Source organism: Grammomys surdaster, unplaced genomic scaffold (assembly GCF_004785775.1).
Source record: "Grammomys surdaster isolate TR1022 unplaced genomic scaffold, NIH_TR_1.0 126298, whole genome shotgun sequence".
In the NCBI taxonomy this organism is placed as follows: Eukaryota; Metazoa; Chordata; class Mammalia; order Rodentia; family Muridae; genus Grammomys; species Grammomys surdaster.
The window spans coordinates 6,010,691-6,030,094 of NW_021621098.1; the positions used below are offsets into that span (position 1 = coordinate 6,010,691).

Below are 19,404 nucleotides of genomic sequence, written 5' to 3' on the forward strand. Positions count from 1 at the left end.
TTGAACCTTGCAGTAAACCGGCTGAGATCCTTGATAATGCTCTAACAAAGTGCCTCTCAGCCTGGCTGCCCATTAGACGCACCCTCGGGGCTTACCAAACCTGCCAGGTCCCAGACAGCCCCTCAGAGCAGCAGAGCCCGTCCTGTGGTCACAGCTGCAGCATGAGGAGGTCCTGATGTGTGTTCTGAGAAATACAGCCAGGGCTGAGGGGTGGCTCAGGTAAGATGTTTGCTGTGCAGATTTGAGAACCTGAGCTTGCATCCCCAGCACCTACTTACAAAGCTGGGATCTGTGGTGTGCACTTGTAATCCCAGCACTAGGAAAGTGGAGGGGACAGGAGGATTCTGGGGCTTGTGGCCAGCCCATCTAACCAAATTAGCAGTGAGACCCTATCTGCCAAAATAAGGTAAAGAGTGATTGAAGATTCCTTCTGTTGACCTCTAGCCTATACACTTGAGTATCCACACATGCGCACACATGAACATATCATATACCACACACACAGAAAAGAAGGAAAAATAAGGCATGTCTAAAGCTTTGGCTGGGAGGCAGAGGCAGGCAGATTTCTGAGTTCGAGGCCAGCCTGGTCTACAGAGTGAGTTCCAGGACAGCCAGAACTACACAGAGAAACCCTGTCTTGAAAAACCAAAAAAAAAAAAAAAAAAAAAAAAGACTAAAGTTTGGCTGTCTCTTGGTTGATCTATGTAAGTAAAGAATAGCTGAGAGTCTGGATTATGTATGGGTGTGTGAGCCCAGAGACTTTGGAAGTAGAAAGTTAATGTTTATTTTCACAGCACAACTCAGGAGTGTGAATCAAGGGTGGAGATAAAGTTTGCACTCACTAGATAGTATCCTTCCAGAATGCTCTCAAAAATATAGACTTCAGCAGAGCCCCTAGTCACAGTAAATACTCCTCTATTAATCGGTGAATGAAGAAAATGTCATGTACCGTAAATTCCTTACTACATAGAGAAAGTGCATGTTGAGGGAACGTGGATAAAGGAGAAAGAAAGATGCCAAGGAAACAAGACTGACTCCTAATTCATAATGTCACAGAGAGTGGAGTCTGGGGAGATGGTTCAGTTATTAAAGTACTCGCTTCCTGACAGGAAGACCTGAAGTTGATGTCCAGCACTCACGTTAAAAATAAATAATTAATTTAAAAAAGTCTGGGTCCTGCCAGAGAGACGAAGAGATAGCTCAGCAGTTAAAATTGTGTGTTACTTTTAACTTTTTAAGCCTTTCAAGCGAAGGACCCAAGTCCTGTTCCAAGCACCCACATGATGGCTCAGAACCACCTATAGCTTGAGTTCTAGGGGATCCAGTGACTGCTTCTGGTCTCTGAAGGTAACCAGGCATGCATGTCATGCAGACATATATGTACAGACAAAATATTCATACACATATAATAAAATAAATCTTTAAAAAATGTTTTTAAAATCTGGGTGTGATGACTTATGCATCCAGTCAGCCTCTGGGATACAGAGACAGGCAGATCTCTCAGGATCCATGGCCAGGCAGGCTAACCCACTTGGTGAGCCCCAGGCCAGTGAGAGAACCTATAGCACAAAGTGGACAGAACCTTCCTGAGGAACGACACTGGAGGTTGTTAGGTTGTTCTCTGCTCTCTCTCTCTCTCTCTCTCTCTCTCTCTCTCTCTCTCTCTCTCTCTGTGTGTGTGTGTGTGAGAGAGAGAGAGAGAGAGAGATGTGTGCTCGCCTGCACACACACACACACACACACACACTTCTGTATAATTTATTTACCTAATAGCTACTACTTGGAAAACGAATAGAAACAGAAAAGAGAATGCAAATGAGGAGCATAAGTCATGAACCTTTACTTTCCTTCTGAAATAAACATGAAAGCTGAATCTAAACCCCTGTTACCTCAGGACGGAGCCACTGCCCTTTTCCTGGCTGCCCAAGGCGGTTACTTGGATGTCATCAGACTACTATTGTCTTCAGGAGCAAAAGTCAACCAGCCAAGGCAGGTAATGTCCTTTGGAGCAGGAGGTTGGGAGTGGCAGGGTCTAAAGCAGCACCGGCCTGACACAGCCGTCACCATGGATAGTCTTCAACCCTGCCTCTGTGATGAGAAGTTATTTGTAATTAAGATGTCTCCTAGTCTGTGCTTTGAGGTCAACTGGGTGTCTCTGAACTCAAACTGACATCACAAGTCAGTACTTTGAAAAACCTAAGTATTTGATGTCTAAGGTCAAGTACACACTCTGCCACCTCTTCTTCTTTATGACCACACTGAAATAAAGAGTGTTGGCTGACCTGGGACAACAGAGGCAAGTCCTACCTGGTGTCTCTCCTGATATGCTGCCGTAGCTCCGTCTAGCACTTTTTCCAGCAACCCAAGAGGAGCCCTAGAAATCAGGAAACTGTGAGTGGGTTCTGTGCCGCCATCTCTCACAGGCCAACTGACATTGAGACTTCATTTGCCAATCTGACATCTGGCATCTACTAATGTCTGGCAATTCAATTAGCTGATGCTTAAAGCTCAGTTATGCAACACTGAGGACATTTTATGTATGATATATGTAAAGTAGCATAGCTCGATATTCTGTAGGAGCGATCTGTGCTCTGATTAATTCACTGCATCTGAGGTTAAGAAAACATTGCTGTGAAGGTTGTTGTTACTGTTGTCTTCTAGAAAAGTCAAACTGGTTTCCTAAGCAGTAATACCCAACGCAAGTTTCTGTTTTAACTGATCTAGCACTGGGAGCCTAGGTATTTAAATAATATACATCTGTGTGGACCCTCAGGATGGTCTGTGTTCCTGGCCACAGGCTTCCTGGGTCTTCATTAGCCTAAGTGCATAAGGAATGAAGATGAGTTGAGTATAGTAGGCTTGCTGTCAGCAATCTAGACTTCTCTCCTAGCGCTGCCAGTGACTGTGGTTTGGTTGTTGGGGATTGGTTTCATCTTTGAGACAGGGGGTCACTCGGTTGCCCAGGCTTACTCATGCTCATGTGCTGGGATTGCAAGCATGCACCACCACACCTGCTTAGTTCTGTGCAATTTTAAATTGGATTAAATGTATTTGCGTGTGCTACAGAGTAAGTGTGGAAACCCGAGGACGACCTTTGGTGGTCTGGATAGAGGAGGCTGCACATCAAGGATGAAGAGATGGCTGTCAGTGAAGCAAGCATGACATGTACTGAGGGACTACACCCATAGGCAACTTCTGGCTTACACATGCACACACACGCACACACACACATATGCACACACACACACACATGCACACACACACACGCACACACACGCACACACACGCACACACACGCGCACACACACGCACACACACGCACACACACGCACACCCCTATATACAAGAACACATACACACACAAAGAAAGAGAAAAACAATTGCACGTCAGGCCTACCAAGGCTATCATTTGGAAGTCAGAGTTTAACATTTCGTTAACCCTTCTTCTTTTGATTCAGAAGCTTCATTCTGTCATAACGAATGAAAGGAGTTGGTGGGCTTTGAGTGGCATGGATTTGATTTGGAGGTCCTTATGACCACAGGTTCCCTTTGAACGTGGAAGCCAGAGACTATTATGATTGTCGGGTTTCTTTCATTATAACTTTGCAAAATAATTTGTCACTTTAACCAGTCTGTTTATAAAATATATCTTAATATTCTCATTCTCACAGTCATGTTTGCTTAAAAACAATCCCCAAGTTGATATGAATTGATGTTTCAAAGACCACACGAGTACCTGTGCACTTGGGCGTGAATTAGTCACCTGTTGTCATTGAAACCAGGAAGTTATTAAGTAAGGCAGCAAGGCAGCAGTAACCACGACACACCAGCTGTTTGCATTCCTCAAGAGTGAGATTCACCTGGCTGGCCAGTGGGTAACCTGACCCATGAGGACAAGGACCCACCCTGTGCTTAAAAAAACAAGGGACACACCCTTCCAAAGACTGTTTCTAACACAGTGCTTTGGAACTGTGAGAGTCCAGGTCTGAAGAGATTGTTATTCAGGGAAACTGCTTTATAAAACAGAAATTACTTGAGGTGAGGAAGCAATGGAAAGTGTCCTCTTTGTTGTGAGCATGCACCCTGTGGCAGTCCCATCAGTGCCTGCCAGGAGCCTATGGCTCTCAGGTTAGAGACTCACTTATCTACCTGCCAGGGGCCTATGGCTCCCAGGTTAGAGACTCACTTATCTACCTGCCAGGAGCCTAGGGCTCCCAGGTTAGAGACTCACTTATCTAGGTCAGTCACTCCATGTTCTGCCACCTCTGAAGGTAGAACTTTTGCTGACTTCAGTCTAAGAAAACAGATATCATAAATATGACAAAAGTCACACAAGCATGGCTGACCTGGTTACTGGTTATTCAGAGGTTTAAGAAAAGTGTGATTTAAAATCCTCATTAAAATGGCTTACACAGGTAGAACATTACAGGCAGGGAGTCTGGAGCCGGTATCTTGTTCTGAAATCCCCACTAACTCATTAAGACTGTATTAGAAAATTCTTGAATTTATGAAGCAAGGACAAGGGTATGTGCCTGATTTTCCATTTCTTAATATTTTTACATAAATTTGACGTTGTGTTTGTGTGTGGGAATGTATGGATGGGTGTGTGTGTGAGTATGTACAGGTGTGATCCAGAGGTCAATCAGGTGTCCTTCCTAAGGAGCCACTCACCTTCTGTTTTGAGACAGAGTCTCTCCCTGGAACCTGGAACTTTCAATTAGACTGTCTAGCCAGTGAGTCACAGGGATCCCCTCCTCTTCCTCCCCAGCTCTGGGGTTAGAGTCACATGCCACCACACCCAACTTTTATGTGATGCTGAAAACCAAATTCAGATTATCATACTTGTTCACATATGTGTACACTTGCACACATTCCCATTCTGACCTCTATGGGTACCCATCTTTGCACATACACACATACCACATAGCACACAACATACAAAACACACACAACACACAAACACAACACACATACATAATACATGACACACACAACACACACATACACAATACACACCATCACAATACACACCATACACACTACATAACACCACATGTACTACACAACACACAACCACACACTATGCAACACACACACTCGCGCACGTGCACATACACACACCATTCTGCAGAGTCCTTTTATTACCATCTGTGACTAGATGCTAATGAAGTAGCTGAGAACTCCCTCCTAGGACACTTGATGTGATGTCCGGGAGTCAGCACTGTAATGAATGGCTTCTCTTGTAACTTTCCCTCCTGAGAACTAAGCAGACTTTTTAGTGCTTTGTGCTGAGCAAGTGTGATCACAGTCAGGACAGTGTGCAGCTTGAGATGGTCCCTCCTACTCAATAGGTCAAGAGTTGCGGGGATCATAGAAGTCCATGGTCTCTTGGAAAACTTGTTTCTTCCTCCACACGTCCTTCTCAAGGAGAACTTGACAGGAGCCCAACTTTAATCAGTGGTGAAGATGTCTACTTAGCCACTGCTCTCTTAACCACATGCTTGACATACTTCTCCCCACTCAGCTCACCCACATCACTAAAGCAGTATTTCTAGCTCGGCCAAGCTGGCCTTGTTTTCCCAGCGTTAGGCTGGCACAGTCTCACTCGTCTCTACATAGACTCCTATTTTGCCTGTCAGTATTTCTACATCATTTGACAGGAAGACCAGCTAATGAGTGTACTCTCTAATGCAGTGGATCTCAACCTGTGGGTCACAACCCCTTTGGGGAGAGATCAAACCACCCTTTCACAGGGGACACCCAAGACCATTGGATAACAGATGTTTATATTACAATTCATAACTAGCAAAATTACAGGTATGAAGTAGCAATGAAAATAATTTCTGGTTGTGGAGGAGATCGTCAGAACATGAGAAACTGTATTAAGGGTCTCAGCATTAGGAAGGTTGAGAGCCACTGTCCCAACAGAAGCCTTCAAATGGACATAGAATTGCTGGAACCCAGAAAGTGATCCCTAGCTTGGGGGTACATATGACATGGGAGAGACAAGAGTTTCTAGACTGGTATAGGATTCCACACTGGTGGAGGGTACTGGCCATCTTCGTCCCTCTGCCTGTTGACTACCAGAAAATACATTGTGACTTGGGCAAAGCACCAGGGAGGTCTGGCGGCCTGCGGCCCCAAATGCTCTGTGATTGGGAACTAAAGGGAGGTGCTGAGTGGCTATGGAGCCAGCTCAGGCTTCAGACAAAGGAGCTGAAGTCACAAGGCTGTGCATGGTGACGGAGTGAGACATTCTAGTTTTTGATGACCGTGGTTTCCTTTCCATGGACCTCAGCTGTTTTTCATCTGTAAACTCAAGATAGCAATGGTGACATCCCTCTAGAATCACTATGAAAATGATATAAAATATTCCCAGTAAAATTTCTACTGCAGTGGCTGTGGGCTGGACTAACACTGGTGGCAAAGTTGCCTTGTTACTGTAGTTCCTGTGTCTTGAACTGGCCACCCCTCCAATAACAGAATTGTTCCCAGACTCTAGGGGACCTAAAACCTACAGATGAAAACAGTCGTGCCTAAGGACTGGGATGCCATAGACTCAGGGAGCATATAGCATTTTGTGTGTTCAAATCCTCGGGAATTGAGTGGGTTGCTGTCTTTTTCTAAGCAGATTTGAGAAGCCTAGATAAGATTATAGATTAGTCTCTAACATGAATGGTGTATATACCCTTAATGCAAAAGTTACCCTATTAGCTATCTGCTTGGCACTTGAGCTTGTTCTACAGTTATCAGCCAGTGTTGAACACCTTCTGGCACAGGTATTTATTGTGTTGACAGTCTTATCCAGCCTTCAGACTTCCTGCTCTTTCCTTGACCTCCAATCCCCACGTGCCCATCACCTGTGAGTCCTCTTCTGCCTGATCTATGGCATAAATCTAAGTCATCTTTCACTGGGTGTGGACACAATGCTAAATGTGAGCTACTGCCTCTGACTCTTCTCTTGTTTTTCTTCTTTAAGTGATTTGGAGTGCAGGAGAAATGGTGCAATCAGTAAGTGCCTGCCACCCAATCATGGACCCCCAAACAAGTCAACAGGAGCAAGTCACTGTGAAGTGAAAGTTGTGCCCTTCACAGCAGTGTGCGCTCTCTCTCTCTCTCTCTCTCTCTCTCTCTCTCTCTCTCTCTCTCTCTCTCTCTCTCTCTGTGTGTGTGTGTGTGTGTGTGTGTGTGTGTGTGTGGCTGTACTCTTCACTTCAGAACTCCATGCTGAGGGCAGAGAGGCAGATTTCTGGAACTCACTGACCAGCCAGCCTAGACAAACAGATAAGTTCAGCTAGAGATGCTGGCTCAAAAACTCCAGAGAGTCTTCAAGGAAAGCACCTGACATCAACCTCCATGTGTACATGTACACACATACACATGAGCCCTCGTGCATATGAGCATACACCTGCCCATACACACACACACAGAGAGAGAGAGAGAGAGAGAGAGAGAGAGAGAGAGAGAGAGAGAAAGAAAGAGCAAGCCGGGCGGTGGTGGCGCACGCCTTTAATCTCAGCACTTGGGAGGCAGAGGCAGGCGGATTTCTGAGTTCTAGGCCAGCCTGGTCTACAGAGTGAGTTCCAGGACAGCCTGGGCTATAAGAGAAACCCTGTCTCAAAAACAAAAACAAAAACAAAGAAAACAAAGAGAGAGTGGGGAGGGAATCTGTGGAGGGCATGACTTTCACTTCACAGCAATTTGTTCCACTTAAAACATTTAAAAACAATTTTTGGGAGGTCTGAAAGTAGTCACAAGTATTTAAATATCTTTTTCACTCATTCCAATTCACTCTAAAATCCCAGAAAATAGAAATACATTGACTTGTATTCTATCTTTTTTATTATAAATAGGAAGGCACTGGGTGTGATGCTATGATACATGCCTTTAACGCCAGCACTCAACAGCAAGTGGACCTCTGTGAGTTCAGGGCAGCCTGATTTACATAACAAGTTCCAGGACAGCCAGAGAGGACTCTCTTAGCCACCTAGGTAGTAAGTAGTTGAACTTGACAGGATGATCTGACACATACTCTCCAGGTTCCAATGTCAAATCTGGAGAAGTGACCGTTAGTAATGAAGTACATGGGAGACCCCACATGTCCTTAACCAGTCAGGCGGACCTGGCTGCTCACTATCCAGTTGCTGTACAGGGTCTCCAGGAAACTTGATAAATGAAATCCACAGGAAGAGCTTGAGGAGTTAGAAGTCCAAGTCAAGGGTTTGTGTTATTCATGGTGAACAACACTCAGCTCCAGCAGCATTTTCTAAGCATCTGTGTGATCTTTGTGTTCACTACCTTTACATGTGATTTCTCATGGGTAGTGTCTCTGCAAGGTCATGTGTTTGCAGAAGATACTGAGGCTGAGAGGCACAGTCTCACAAACAAGAAGTGCTGACTGAGTTTTTGTTGTTTTTCCTTCCAGTTAAGGTGATAGATCTGAGCATTGCCATGACTTATAAATTGAGAGTGGTAATAATTGTTCTCAGTGTAAAGGTCTCAGTACTTTTCTGCAGGTAGTTTTACTAAAAACAACCTTTGACAAGCACACTCAAAAGGTAGCCCATTTCCCTTCCCTGGCTGCCCTCTGGTGGAGACATCCACCAAGGACAAAATAGACCCAGAGCAGGCAGGAACAAGCATATGGTCTCTCGGCACCTTAAATAAACATGATAGGTCTGGAGCTCAGATCTTTTCTGTTGTCTCTTGGGATCCTGCCTATACCCACGTGCCAAGGCACACTCAGTCTGTGTGTCATACCACATCTGTCCACGATACCGCAAATGCATGCTTGTCCTGCTGACAGAATCCTGATCTTCCTTCAAGACCCAGCTGAGCTATGCCCCCTATCTATGAGCTTGACAGAAACCCCAAGGCAGTAAGAGGGTGCCTTCCCTTAGGCCATGTGCACCCTTCTCATTCACTCCCATGTGCAATTGTACAGAAATCTCAACCTTCTCTCTTCCTCTAGACTTTCCTTTGAAAACAGAGACTTCTTTCAATATTCTGCTGAGACATAGAAGCTTCGTAATTCATTGTTGATTGGTTAAATGGATGAATACTTGAATCTTCAGTTGGGAGAGTCAAATGAAAACTATGGATGTTCTTTTATAAATAATAAGCAATTTTTTAGTTTGTACTTTTAATTTGTGCTTTTAATACAAACTGTAACTTGTTAATGATAACATGCATCCTCAAGAGTAGATCCAGAAAACAGAGGGTTGTGTGAAGCAGGCTTGGTGTCTTTACCCTCTGTTCTTTGTTTGAGCTCCTCCTTCCCCATCTCTTCCAAGACATAGACACCAACATTCTCTTTACCTCAGATCCTCCTGGCCTTTTAATTTGTCATTTTCAACTACCCAGCTCAAAAGTCTACCCTCTAGTGCTTTGCCAGAGTGGCAATCTACAGTGCTGTGCTCCTGCATCAGCTGGTTTGCTTGGATTGAAATTCCACGCTGCAGCAGATGTGAATTAGAGTCTGCCATTGTATCATCTTGCTCTTTGGCTGTGATTCCCATGAGTAGATAGGTAATCCAGACTCTCGGGATATATTACCATGATGACTTCAGTTTTTCCAGTTCTGGATCCTGCACCTGCTTCCTGCTCAGAGATCAGGCTACCAATCAGGTATGGGGGAGGGAGCAGCATTCTGAATCTGTGTGGCCTCTCTGGTCCTCAAGTGCACTGGTTCCTGGAGATTCCCTATGGACCCACCATATGGGGATGTGTCTCAGTTAACAGAGTGCTTATTTACTTGGGTTCAGTATAACACAATATAGCAGTATAGCCTGGCACAAGCTGACAGGATTAAAGGCAGGTGCTTCAGGGGTGATGTACAGGGATTTGCATATATGTGGTATGAGTATAGTCTCAGCACTCCCTAGGGAGAGAGGCAGGGGATGAGAGGACCCTGGTCATCCTCGGGTATATAGTGAGTTTGCATCCAATCTAAAACACTCGAGATTCTGTCTCTAAAGAGAAACGGAAAAAGACTTTTTGTATAAGACAAGTTTAGCATAAAACAGTTTGAGGTCCCCCAGGCACTGCAAACGCCAGCCTACGGTCCCATGTTCGCTGCCCTGCCTCTTCTCCACCCCTTTTGGGTATGCAGATCAGCTGGAGAGTGGATCTTTTGGACTCAGATCTGATGGTCCTGCGTGAGTGGATAAGTGACTGGAACCCCTGGTACACTGGCCACCTCCTTTTCCCACAGGATGGAACCGCGCCACTGTGGATCGCATCCCAGATGGGCCACAGCGAGGTGGTGCGCGTGATGCTGCTGCGGGGAGCTGACCGTGACGCTGCTCGCAACGTGAGTAGACAGCGCCCCTCACCCTCCACCTGCAGATTGACTGGTCTTCCAACCCTGCTCTTTAGCAGGAAAACAAAGTTCAACTGAGCAGAAAGTTTGCAGGTGTGGTCGGATTCTCCCTCCTCCTTCTGACATGATTTCTGGAGGAGCTGGAGAGGGGTGTGGTTTACTTGATTTAGGGCATGAAAGGAACATGCAGGATCTGTGAAGTGGGTTCAGGCAGAGCCCACTGCTGCACCCCGCTGCTCTCTCTGCTGCAAATCCCTGTGCATCATCCCTCAAGCACCTGCCCTTAATCCTGTCAGTTTGTGCCAGGCTGCAGGCCCAGAGGAGGGATGATCAATGTGGGGAGATTCGAGGGTCACTAGGTTATGAGGCTGATGGCTCCTTGTGTCTGACGTCTGTCTTTGCACCTTCACATAGTTGCCTATCAAGCTTAAGCTCAGAAACGGGAAATCTAGCCGGGCGGTGGTGGCACACGCCTTTAATCTCAGCACTTGGGAGGCAGAGGCAGGTGGATTTCCAAATTCGAGGCCAGCCTGCTCTACAGATTGAGTTCTAGGACAGCCAGGGCTACACAGAGAAACCCTGTCTCGAAAAACCAAAACGAGACAGAGAGAGAGAGAGAGAGAGAGAGAGAGAGAGAGAGAGAGAGAGAGAGAGAGAGAGAGAGAGAGAGAGAGAGAGAGAGAAAAGAAACGGGAAATCTGAAGGCGCTGTTCCTGCTCCCCACCCACCCACTTCTTCTGTTGTCTTCCTGTCCCCTCTGAAATCAAAAAAGAAAACTCTCCCATCACACCCTATTCATCCTTCCCATTCCAGAGGCCCTCTCCTGACTGACTGAAGACAGCTCAGAAGCCGGCCTCCTAGCACCACCATTGATATGTTAAAGCAAGCAAGAAATTGATGATTTGGAAAGTCTCTTTTTGAGCCAAAAATGATCACTAATGATATTTTTTTTAATTTATCTATACACTTTTAAAAATTTTTATTGGTTATTTTATTTATTTACATTTCAAATGTTATCCCTCCTTCCCAGTTTCCCCTCCACAAGGCCCCTATCCCATGCTCCCTCCCCCTGCCTCTATGAGGGCTCTCCCCCACCCACCCACCCACCCACTCCTGCATCAGCTGCCTAGCCTTCCCCCATCCTGGGTCATCAAGCCTCCACTGGACCAAGAGGCTCCCCTCCCAATGATGCCAGATAAGGCCATCCTCTGCTACGTATTCAGCTCGAACCACAGGTACCCCCTGTGTACTCTTTGGTTGGTAGTTTAGTCCCTGGGAGTTCTGGAGGTGGGGATCTGATATTGTTGTTCTTCCTGTGAGGTTGAAAACTCCTTCAATTCCTACAGTCCTTGCCCTAACTCCTCCATTGGGGTCCCCATGCTCAGTTCAATGTTTGGCTGTGTGCATCTGCATCTGTATTGATCAGGATCTGGCAGAGCCTCTCAGGAGACAGCTGTATTAGGCTCCTGTCAGCAAGCACTTCTTGTCATCTGCAATAGTGTCTGGGTTTGGTGTCTGCATGTGGGATGTGTCCCCAGGTGGGGCAGTCTCTGGATGGCCTTTCCTTCAGTCTCTGATCCACTCTTTGTCCCTGTGTTTCCTTTAGACGGGAGCAATTCTGAGTTAAAATTTTGGAGATGATGGGTGGCCCCATCCCTCAAACAGAAGGCCATGCCTAATCCCTGGATATGGTCTCAACAGGTTCTCCCTCCCCTTTGTGGGGTTTTTCAGCTAACGTCATCCCCGTGGGGTCCTGGGAGGCTCTTGCTTTCCTGGCATCTGGGACTTCCTGGTTGCTACACCGAATTCCCCATGCTCCATTGCTACACACTCCGTTCAATTTCCTGACCCTCTGTACATCTCCTCCATCTCCTCCCATGCCTGATTCTTCTCCTCTTTTCCCCCTCCCCCTCCTCTCTTCCTCCCAAGTCCCTCCCTCCCTCTACTTCCCTTGATTATTTTGTTCCCCCTTCTTAGTAAGACTGAAGCATCTACACTTCGGTCTTCCTTACCCTTGAGTTTCATGTGGCATGAGTTGTATGGTGGGTATTCCACACTCTTTGCCTAATATCCACTTATCAGTGATTACACACCATGTGTTTTCTTTTGTAACTGAGTTACCTCACTCAGGATGATATTTTCTAGATCCATCCATTTGCCTGCGAATTTCATGAAGTCATTGTTTTTAATAGCTGAGGAGTATTCTGTTGTATAAATGTACCACATTTTCTGTATCCATTCCTCTATTGAGGGGCATCTGGGTTGTTTCCAGCTTCTGGCTATTATAAATATGGCTGCTACGAACATAGTGGAGCATGTGATTACATGTTGGAACATCTTCTGGGTATATGCCCAGGAGTGATATAGCTGGGTCCTCAGGTAGTACTATGTCCAGATTTCTGAGGAACTGCCAGACTGATTTCCAGAGTGGTTGTAGTAAAGTTTCTTTTATGAATATGAGTGCCCTTGCATTTGGCGCATAGATGTTTAGAATTGAGAGTTCATCTTGGTAGATTTTTTTTTCTTTGATGAGTATGAAGTGTCCTTACTTATCTTTTTTGATAACTTTTGGTTGAAAGTTGATTTTATTCGATATTAGAATGGCTATTCCAGCTTGTTTCTTGGGACTATTTGCTTGGAAAATTGTTTTCCAGCCTTTTACTCTGAGGTAGTGTCTGTCGTTGTTCCTGAGGTGTGTTTCCTGTATGCAGCAAAATGTTGGGTCCTGTTTATGTATCCAGTCTGTTAGTCTATGTCTTTTTATTGGGGAATTGAGTCCATTGATGTTAAGAGATATTAAGGAACAGTGATTGTTGCTTCCTGTTATTTTTGTTGTTAGAGGTAGAATTATGTTTGTGTGGCTATCTTCTTTTGGGTTTGTTGAAAGAAGATTACTTTCCTGCATTTTTCTAGGGTATAGTTTCCCTCCTTGTGTTGGAGTTTTCCCTCTATTATCCTTTGTAATGCTGGATTTGTGGAAAGATAGTATGTAAATTTCGTTTTGTCTTGGAATATCTTGGTTTCTCCATCTTTGGTAATTGAGAGTTTTGCTGGGTATAGTAGCCTGGGATGGCATTTGTGTTCTCTTAGGGTCTATATGACATCTGTCCTGAATCTTCTAGCTTTCATAGTCTCTGGTGAGAAGTCTGGTATAATTCTAATAGGTCTGCCTTTATATGTTACTTGACCTTTTTCCCTTACTGCCTTTAATATTCTTTCTTTGTTTTGTGCATTTGGTGTTTTGACTATTATGTGACAGGAGGAATTTCTTTTCTGGTCCAATCTATTTGGAGTTCTGTAGGCTTTTTGTATGTTTATGGGCATCTCTTTCTTTAGGTTAGGGAAGTTTTCGTCTATGATTTTGTTGAAGATATTTACTGGCCCTTTAAGTTGGGAATCTTTTCTCTCTTCTATACCTATTATCCTTAGGTTTTGTCTTCTTATTGTGTCCTAGGTTTCCTGGATATTTTGTGTTCGGAGCTTTTTGCTTTTTGCATTTTCTTTGACTGTTGTGTCAATATTTTCTATGGTATCATCTGCACCTGAGATTCTCTCTTCTATCTCTTGTATTCTGTTGGTGATGCTTGCGTCTATGACTCCTGATCTCTTTCCTAGGTTTTCTATCTCCAGGGTTGTCTCCCTTTGTGTTTTCTTTTTTGTTTCTATTTCCATTTTTAGATCCTGAATGGTTTTGTTCAATTTCTTCACCTGTTTGGTTGTGTTTTCCTGTAATTCTTTAAGGGATTTTTGCGTTTACTCTTTAAGGACTTCTACCTGTTTACCTGTGTTCTCCTGTATTTCTTTAAAGGAGTTATTCATGTCCTTCTTAAAGTCCTCTATCATCATCATGAGAGCTGTGCTCTTAGGTGTGTCAGCACTCCTGGAAAACCAGCTCTCTCCCAGTGGGACCTGGGTATGGAGAGCTGTGGCACAGGGTCAGGTCTGGGTGCAGATGGAAACTGAAAGGGTCCTGTCCCAGGCTGGCTATATATGCATTTTTTAAAAGAGTATTCTAATTTTAGCCTATTCTTCCTGGGTTACCACCACCAAATACAGGCAAATAAACACACAGGGCAGGTGAAGTCAAGACTGCATACAGTTCTAAGGCTGTAACAATAGCATAAATCATTAAAGACAGCTAAGCAATCTCCACTGAGTCATGAACAGCAGAGAAGGCCTCTTGGGTCAATCAATAGCCTTAAATATGGTCCTGAAATTACCCTATCCCTGACACAGTGTTCTCAGGGCCCTAGATTGAGACACATTGATGCGTGTTAACAATAGTCCCTGTATCCCCTCTGCTTCAGGACGGTACGACAGCATTGCTGAAAGCAGCCAACAAAGGGTATAACAATGTCATAGAGGAGCTGCTCAAATTCTCTCCCACTCTCGGTATTTTGAAGGTAAGACCTAAAAAGAAGTTATGTCATTTTGTCAGAAAGAGAGATAGGCTAGAAGAGAAATACTGGAGACTGAGTGAGAACTGGGTGTCGTTAGGTGGGGATCCATGGGTCCATGTAGAATGGGGAGATGGTAAAGAGAACAGTCTCCTAATACCTAGTCTTCCAGGAAAAAATAGTATAATTGTCACTAAAGACAGGAAAGTACACTATTGGTATTACTTGGAAGATTTGTGAAATCAAAGGAGGACAACCCTTGTCTTCATCATCTTCAGGAAAGACTCACTCTGCTTGGTTAATTTAAGTATAAAATTAGCCACAAACATCTGGGAGCCTCAGAAAATGTGTATCTGGAGCCTGGAAATGCTTTGTTAGGTTTGAGTCATTTTGGATGAAAGTATTTCTATGCTGCTGTGTATACAGCACAGAGTCAGCAATGAGTCACCAGGCTCATTGGGCTTTGCCAGTCTGCAGTTCCTGTAGGAGCGGCTCAGTTCTGCCATCTCAGGGTATCCAGAGAAACTGACAATAAACAAATATGGCTGCCACTCATAGTTATAATTTATGGGTGAATACTGATGATTTTTTATATTTGGGTGTGTGCAATATAAAATGTGCAAAATATTCTTCACTTTCAGAACATAGGAGAAAAGAGGCAGTGGGCTAGGTTTAACCCACAGACTGTTGATTTGAAACATTTACAGTCCTGCTTTGTTAAATAGACGGTGGCATAGCTGTGCCCTTGGGATACATCAGGACAAACAAACCCTCTCCCTGGAATGACTCCACAAATGTACTATGTTCACGCTGGAAACATTCCATCTGTTCAGATTTTTAGACTCTGTTCTTGCTAACATCTAATGAAGAACTGTTGGGCTCACTGTCAGCCCCTATCCCTAATGAGCTACCTTCAGCTGTGTGTCTGGAGACACTGTGGTAATTAGTACTGATGTGACTTTAGGAAGTACAGGGAAGACACCAGGGAGTAAGACTGTTGCTCTTGTCACTCACATGGTATATGATGAAAACCAGGAAAAGCCGCTGAGGCCTGTGAGCTCAACTCTTGACACATACTCTCATTTTCTCTTAGAATGGGACCTCGGCTCTCCATGCAGCAGTGCTTAGCGGGAATGTTAAAACAGTTGCCCTGCTCCTGGAAGCAGGGGCAGATCCAGCCTTAAGAAACAAGGTACACACTCAATCTGTCCTTTAACAGATGGGCCTCTGTGTAAAGAGTCCACCTCCTTATAAGGCAAGGCAAGCATCTCAAAGGCTCCTGCCTTGATTTTCATAGTTACACATAGTAAGGGCATACTGGGTTGCAGCTGCAAGTTATTCTTAGCCAATGCATTTAGACTCGAGAAATTGTGTAAAAAACCCTATATCATCCATGACTATCTAACAATTTACTCAAAAAAAAATGTGCAAACATTGGAGGTGGGAATGTAGCTCAGTTGGCAGAGGACCCCCTGTAGGACATAAACCAGCAGTGGTAGTTCATGGTTTTAAGGCCAGTACTCAGGAGCTGGGGGAAAGAGATCAGAAGCTTACGATGGTGTGGCTACCTGGTAGGGAGAAGGAGATGGTCATTAAAGGCAGTAAATATGTCTAGAAATGTCAGTGTCCTGGAAGTCTATTGCCTTCCCTACGCATTAAATGTTTATAATCTTAAGAATTACTAATGTATGCTTAGTGACTTGGTCAGGAAAATGTGTTATCAGTAGGGTCACAGGTCACTGCTACAATACCAATCCATGTTTTTATTATTAAATTCGTAGAGTTGAGCCAAATTTCAAAGTCAGAGAGCTTTCCATCACAGTAGAAAGATTTGTCGTTGTATGCTGTCTTACTTGAAGTCTGCTGAAGCTGTCCAGGGTGCAGACTGGAAGTTAAAGAGAAACCCATTCTGACTGCTGTTGCTGTAAGAAAAATTAGCCTGACAAAAGGCAGTATAGGGAAGAAAAATGTTTATTTAAATTCACAATCCAGGTTAGTCCATCATAGCTCAGGAGTCAAGATAGCAGGACTTTAAAACATCTAGTGACATCACACCCACAGTCAAGAACACAGAACAATGAGTGCATTCATATGTCATGTTCAGATCCTCTTACTCAGTCCAGGTCCCAAGCCCAGGGAATGCAACCACCCACTGTGGCATGGGTCTTCCCACCACAATTAATCCAATTAAAGAGATGTCTGTGACGGGCATGCCCATAGTCCATCCTGATTTAGCAATCTCTTATTGAAACTCTCTTTATAGGTGATTCTAGGTTTGTAAGGTTGGCAATTGGAACTAACCATGGAGGGTAAAAAGGTGACTTGGTTGTTAAGTGTACTTGCTGCACAACAGTCAGAACCTGAGTTCCGGTCTCAAAACCTATGTGACAAGCTTGTCATGTGCTGCATTTGCCTGTAACCTCAGCACTGACAGTTGGGGGCAGAAGGATTGCTGGGATTTGCTGTCTGCTAGCTTAGCTGAAATCCAGTCTCGGGGAGAGGCTTGCCTTAAAGGAGTAAAGCAAACCTCCCCTGACCTCCATGTACATACTAGTGCATGCAACAGCACATACAACGCATGCTGGTGTACACATATGAAACCCATTAAGAAGGGTCAAAGTACTAATATGCAAGGCCAAGGCCCCCATCTTCATTGTACCTAGCACACAGAAGGTCTATTTCCCCATTCCTGGGGAAATCAACTGCTTACAGAAAGCTTTTCTGTTATCATTTCTGCCTATCTTTCCCGATAGCCAAGTTTATTTTCCATGAGCTGGCCTGGCTGGGTGATAAGCCAGCTGAAGTCACAACTGCCTTTCTTTGGAATCTTAATCTCTAGACTTGTACATGGGACTCTTGGAGAAAGCAAACATTGTTGATGAGGTATCCAGGACTGAGTTAAGACTAGGGACACCGTTAATACCTTGGCATGGAAACAGAAAAAAAAAAATGCACGTCCCACTTTGTCCCCTTAATGGACTATGCTCTGCAATATGGTCATGGGTAATTTCCAGGGGACAGAACGCTTGGCTTTCAGCCTCCCTAGAGGAATTGAACTTGTGTGTGAAGGCTCATACTGCAGAAAGCCTTACAGTCCTGGGAATCACTGCCACTAACCTTATCTGCCCACCAAACACCCAAGAGAAGCCAGTCTCTTTAATGGCAGCCCCAGAAGCAAGGTAGTTAGAGGAGCGACCTAAGAGCTCTTGAAAGACATGTTTTGTTGTTTTTGTTTTGTTTTTTTATTTTTGTTGTTGGTGATAGTGGTGGTGATGATAGTGGTGGTTGTGGTGGTGGTGATGATAATGATGATAGTGGTAGTTTCCTGCATCCAGGGATGCCCTTGAATCCCTGAGCCTCCTGTCTTGACCCCCTAGTTCCTAGGATTACAGAAACATATCCCCGTACTGGCTTTGGAAAAGGACTTTGGGCTCTCAATCATTCATTTAACAAATCTCTATTGAACACTTACTAGATACTGTGTACTATGCTGTACTCTGGGGACATAATACAGTTCCTGCTTTCATTGAGCTGAGAATTCAGAGGAGGGATAGGGCAAGGAAGGAACCCCAGTCCAGACCGGTATGAGCTACATGCAGGGACACAGGAGATGCTGTTGAGGCTTCCCAAAGAGAGTAATGGCTAACCTGGATGCTTTGTAAGCCTTACTAATTTTTTTTTACTAGATGGAACAGTGGAAACAGTAAATTTAATAAAATTTGACTCTTAATACATATTTTTGTATTGTCCATGAAAGCAGTGAAAAATAATTCCAGTCAGTATGTACTGGAGTACAGTTGCCTCAAGAAAAACTCTTGTGCAGATATTGAAATTGCAGAGGGAAATGACCAGTGTTTAAATCAATCACCATGTTTATTTGATTTATTTATTTTGTGCATATATATGTGAAGAGGGCAGACACCCATGTGCCTCAGTGTGTCTGGTCAGAGATCAAATCTCAAATCTCTGGCTACTTTGTGGGACCCAGAGATTGATCAGGGGATTGAATTCAATGGGCAAGGCCTGAACCCAAGTTCTACCTGGCAAGCCACTCACTGGCCCCAGTTTTATTTGGAAGAACAACACTTGGGCTTAATAGCTTGCCAACCAGTTCAGAGAGTCTTTTCTGATGAATTAATTGTAATTTTACTGACTGTGACTTTCTGTGAATGTGACTTTCTGATGTGGCAAAAAGAAACATGCCAATATTTGCATAACCCACATGGCTCAGTAAGCTAATAAGTTCCAAATGTTATAACTAATGCTAAAACCTGTAAATTTCCAAGCAACAAAGTACAAAGTGGTTCATGATATGTTTCCAGATCCCATGTGGCTGTTAATACGAAACTACATCTTAATTTGGCATGGTGGCACAGACCTGTAATCTCAGCACTCAGGAAACTAAGGAATTCTGTGCTATCCTGGGTCCAAGACCTTTTCACCAAAACAGATGTACACATGCAGAAAGAGAGAGGTGGCTGGGCGGTGGAGGCGCACGCCTGTAATCCCAGCACTTGGGAGGCAGAGGCAGGCGGATTTCTGAGTTCGAGGCCAGCCTGGTCTACAGAGTGAGTTCCAGGACAGCCAGGACTACACAGAGAAACCCTGTCTCAGAAAAAAGAAAGAAAGAAAGAAAGAAAGAAAGAAAGAAAGAAAGAAAGAAAGAAAGAAAGAAAGAGGGGAAAG

At 44.4% G+C, this 19,404-nt stretch overlaps 1 protein-coding gene across 3 annotated transcripts in view; it reads left to right on the forward strand.

The window, feature by feature from the left end:
- Ankrd29 (ankyrin repeat domain 29) overlaps positions 1-19,404 on the forward strand; it is a 49,433-nt gene that overhangs the window by 25,478 nt on the left and 4,551 nt on the right. For 2 of the 3 annotated variants that reach the window (XM_028759518.1, XM_028759520.1), the window contains 4 exons: positions 1,895-1,993; positions 10,214-10,312; positions 14,629-14,724; positions 15,812-15,910. In XM_028759518.1, coding sequence (XP_028615351.1) covers positions 1,895-1,993; positions 10,214-10,312; positions 14,629-14,724; positions 15,812-15,910 — 393 coding nt within the window. The remainder of the gene's footprint in view (positions 1-1,894; positions 1,994-10,213; positions 10,313-14,628; positions 14,725-15,811; positions 15,911-19,404) is intronic. The other variant, XM_028759519.1, reaches the window with a different exon arrangement.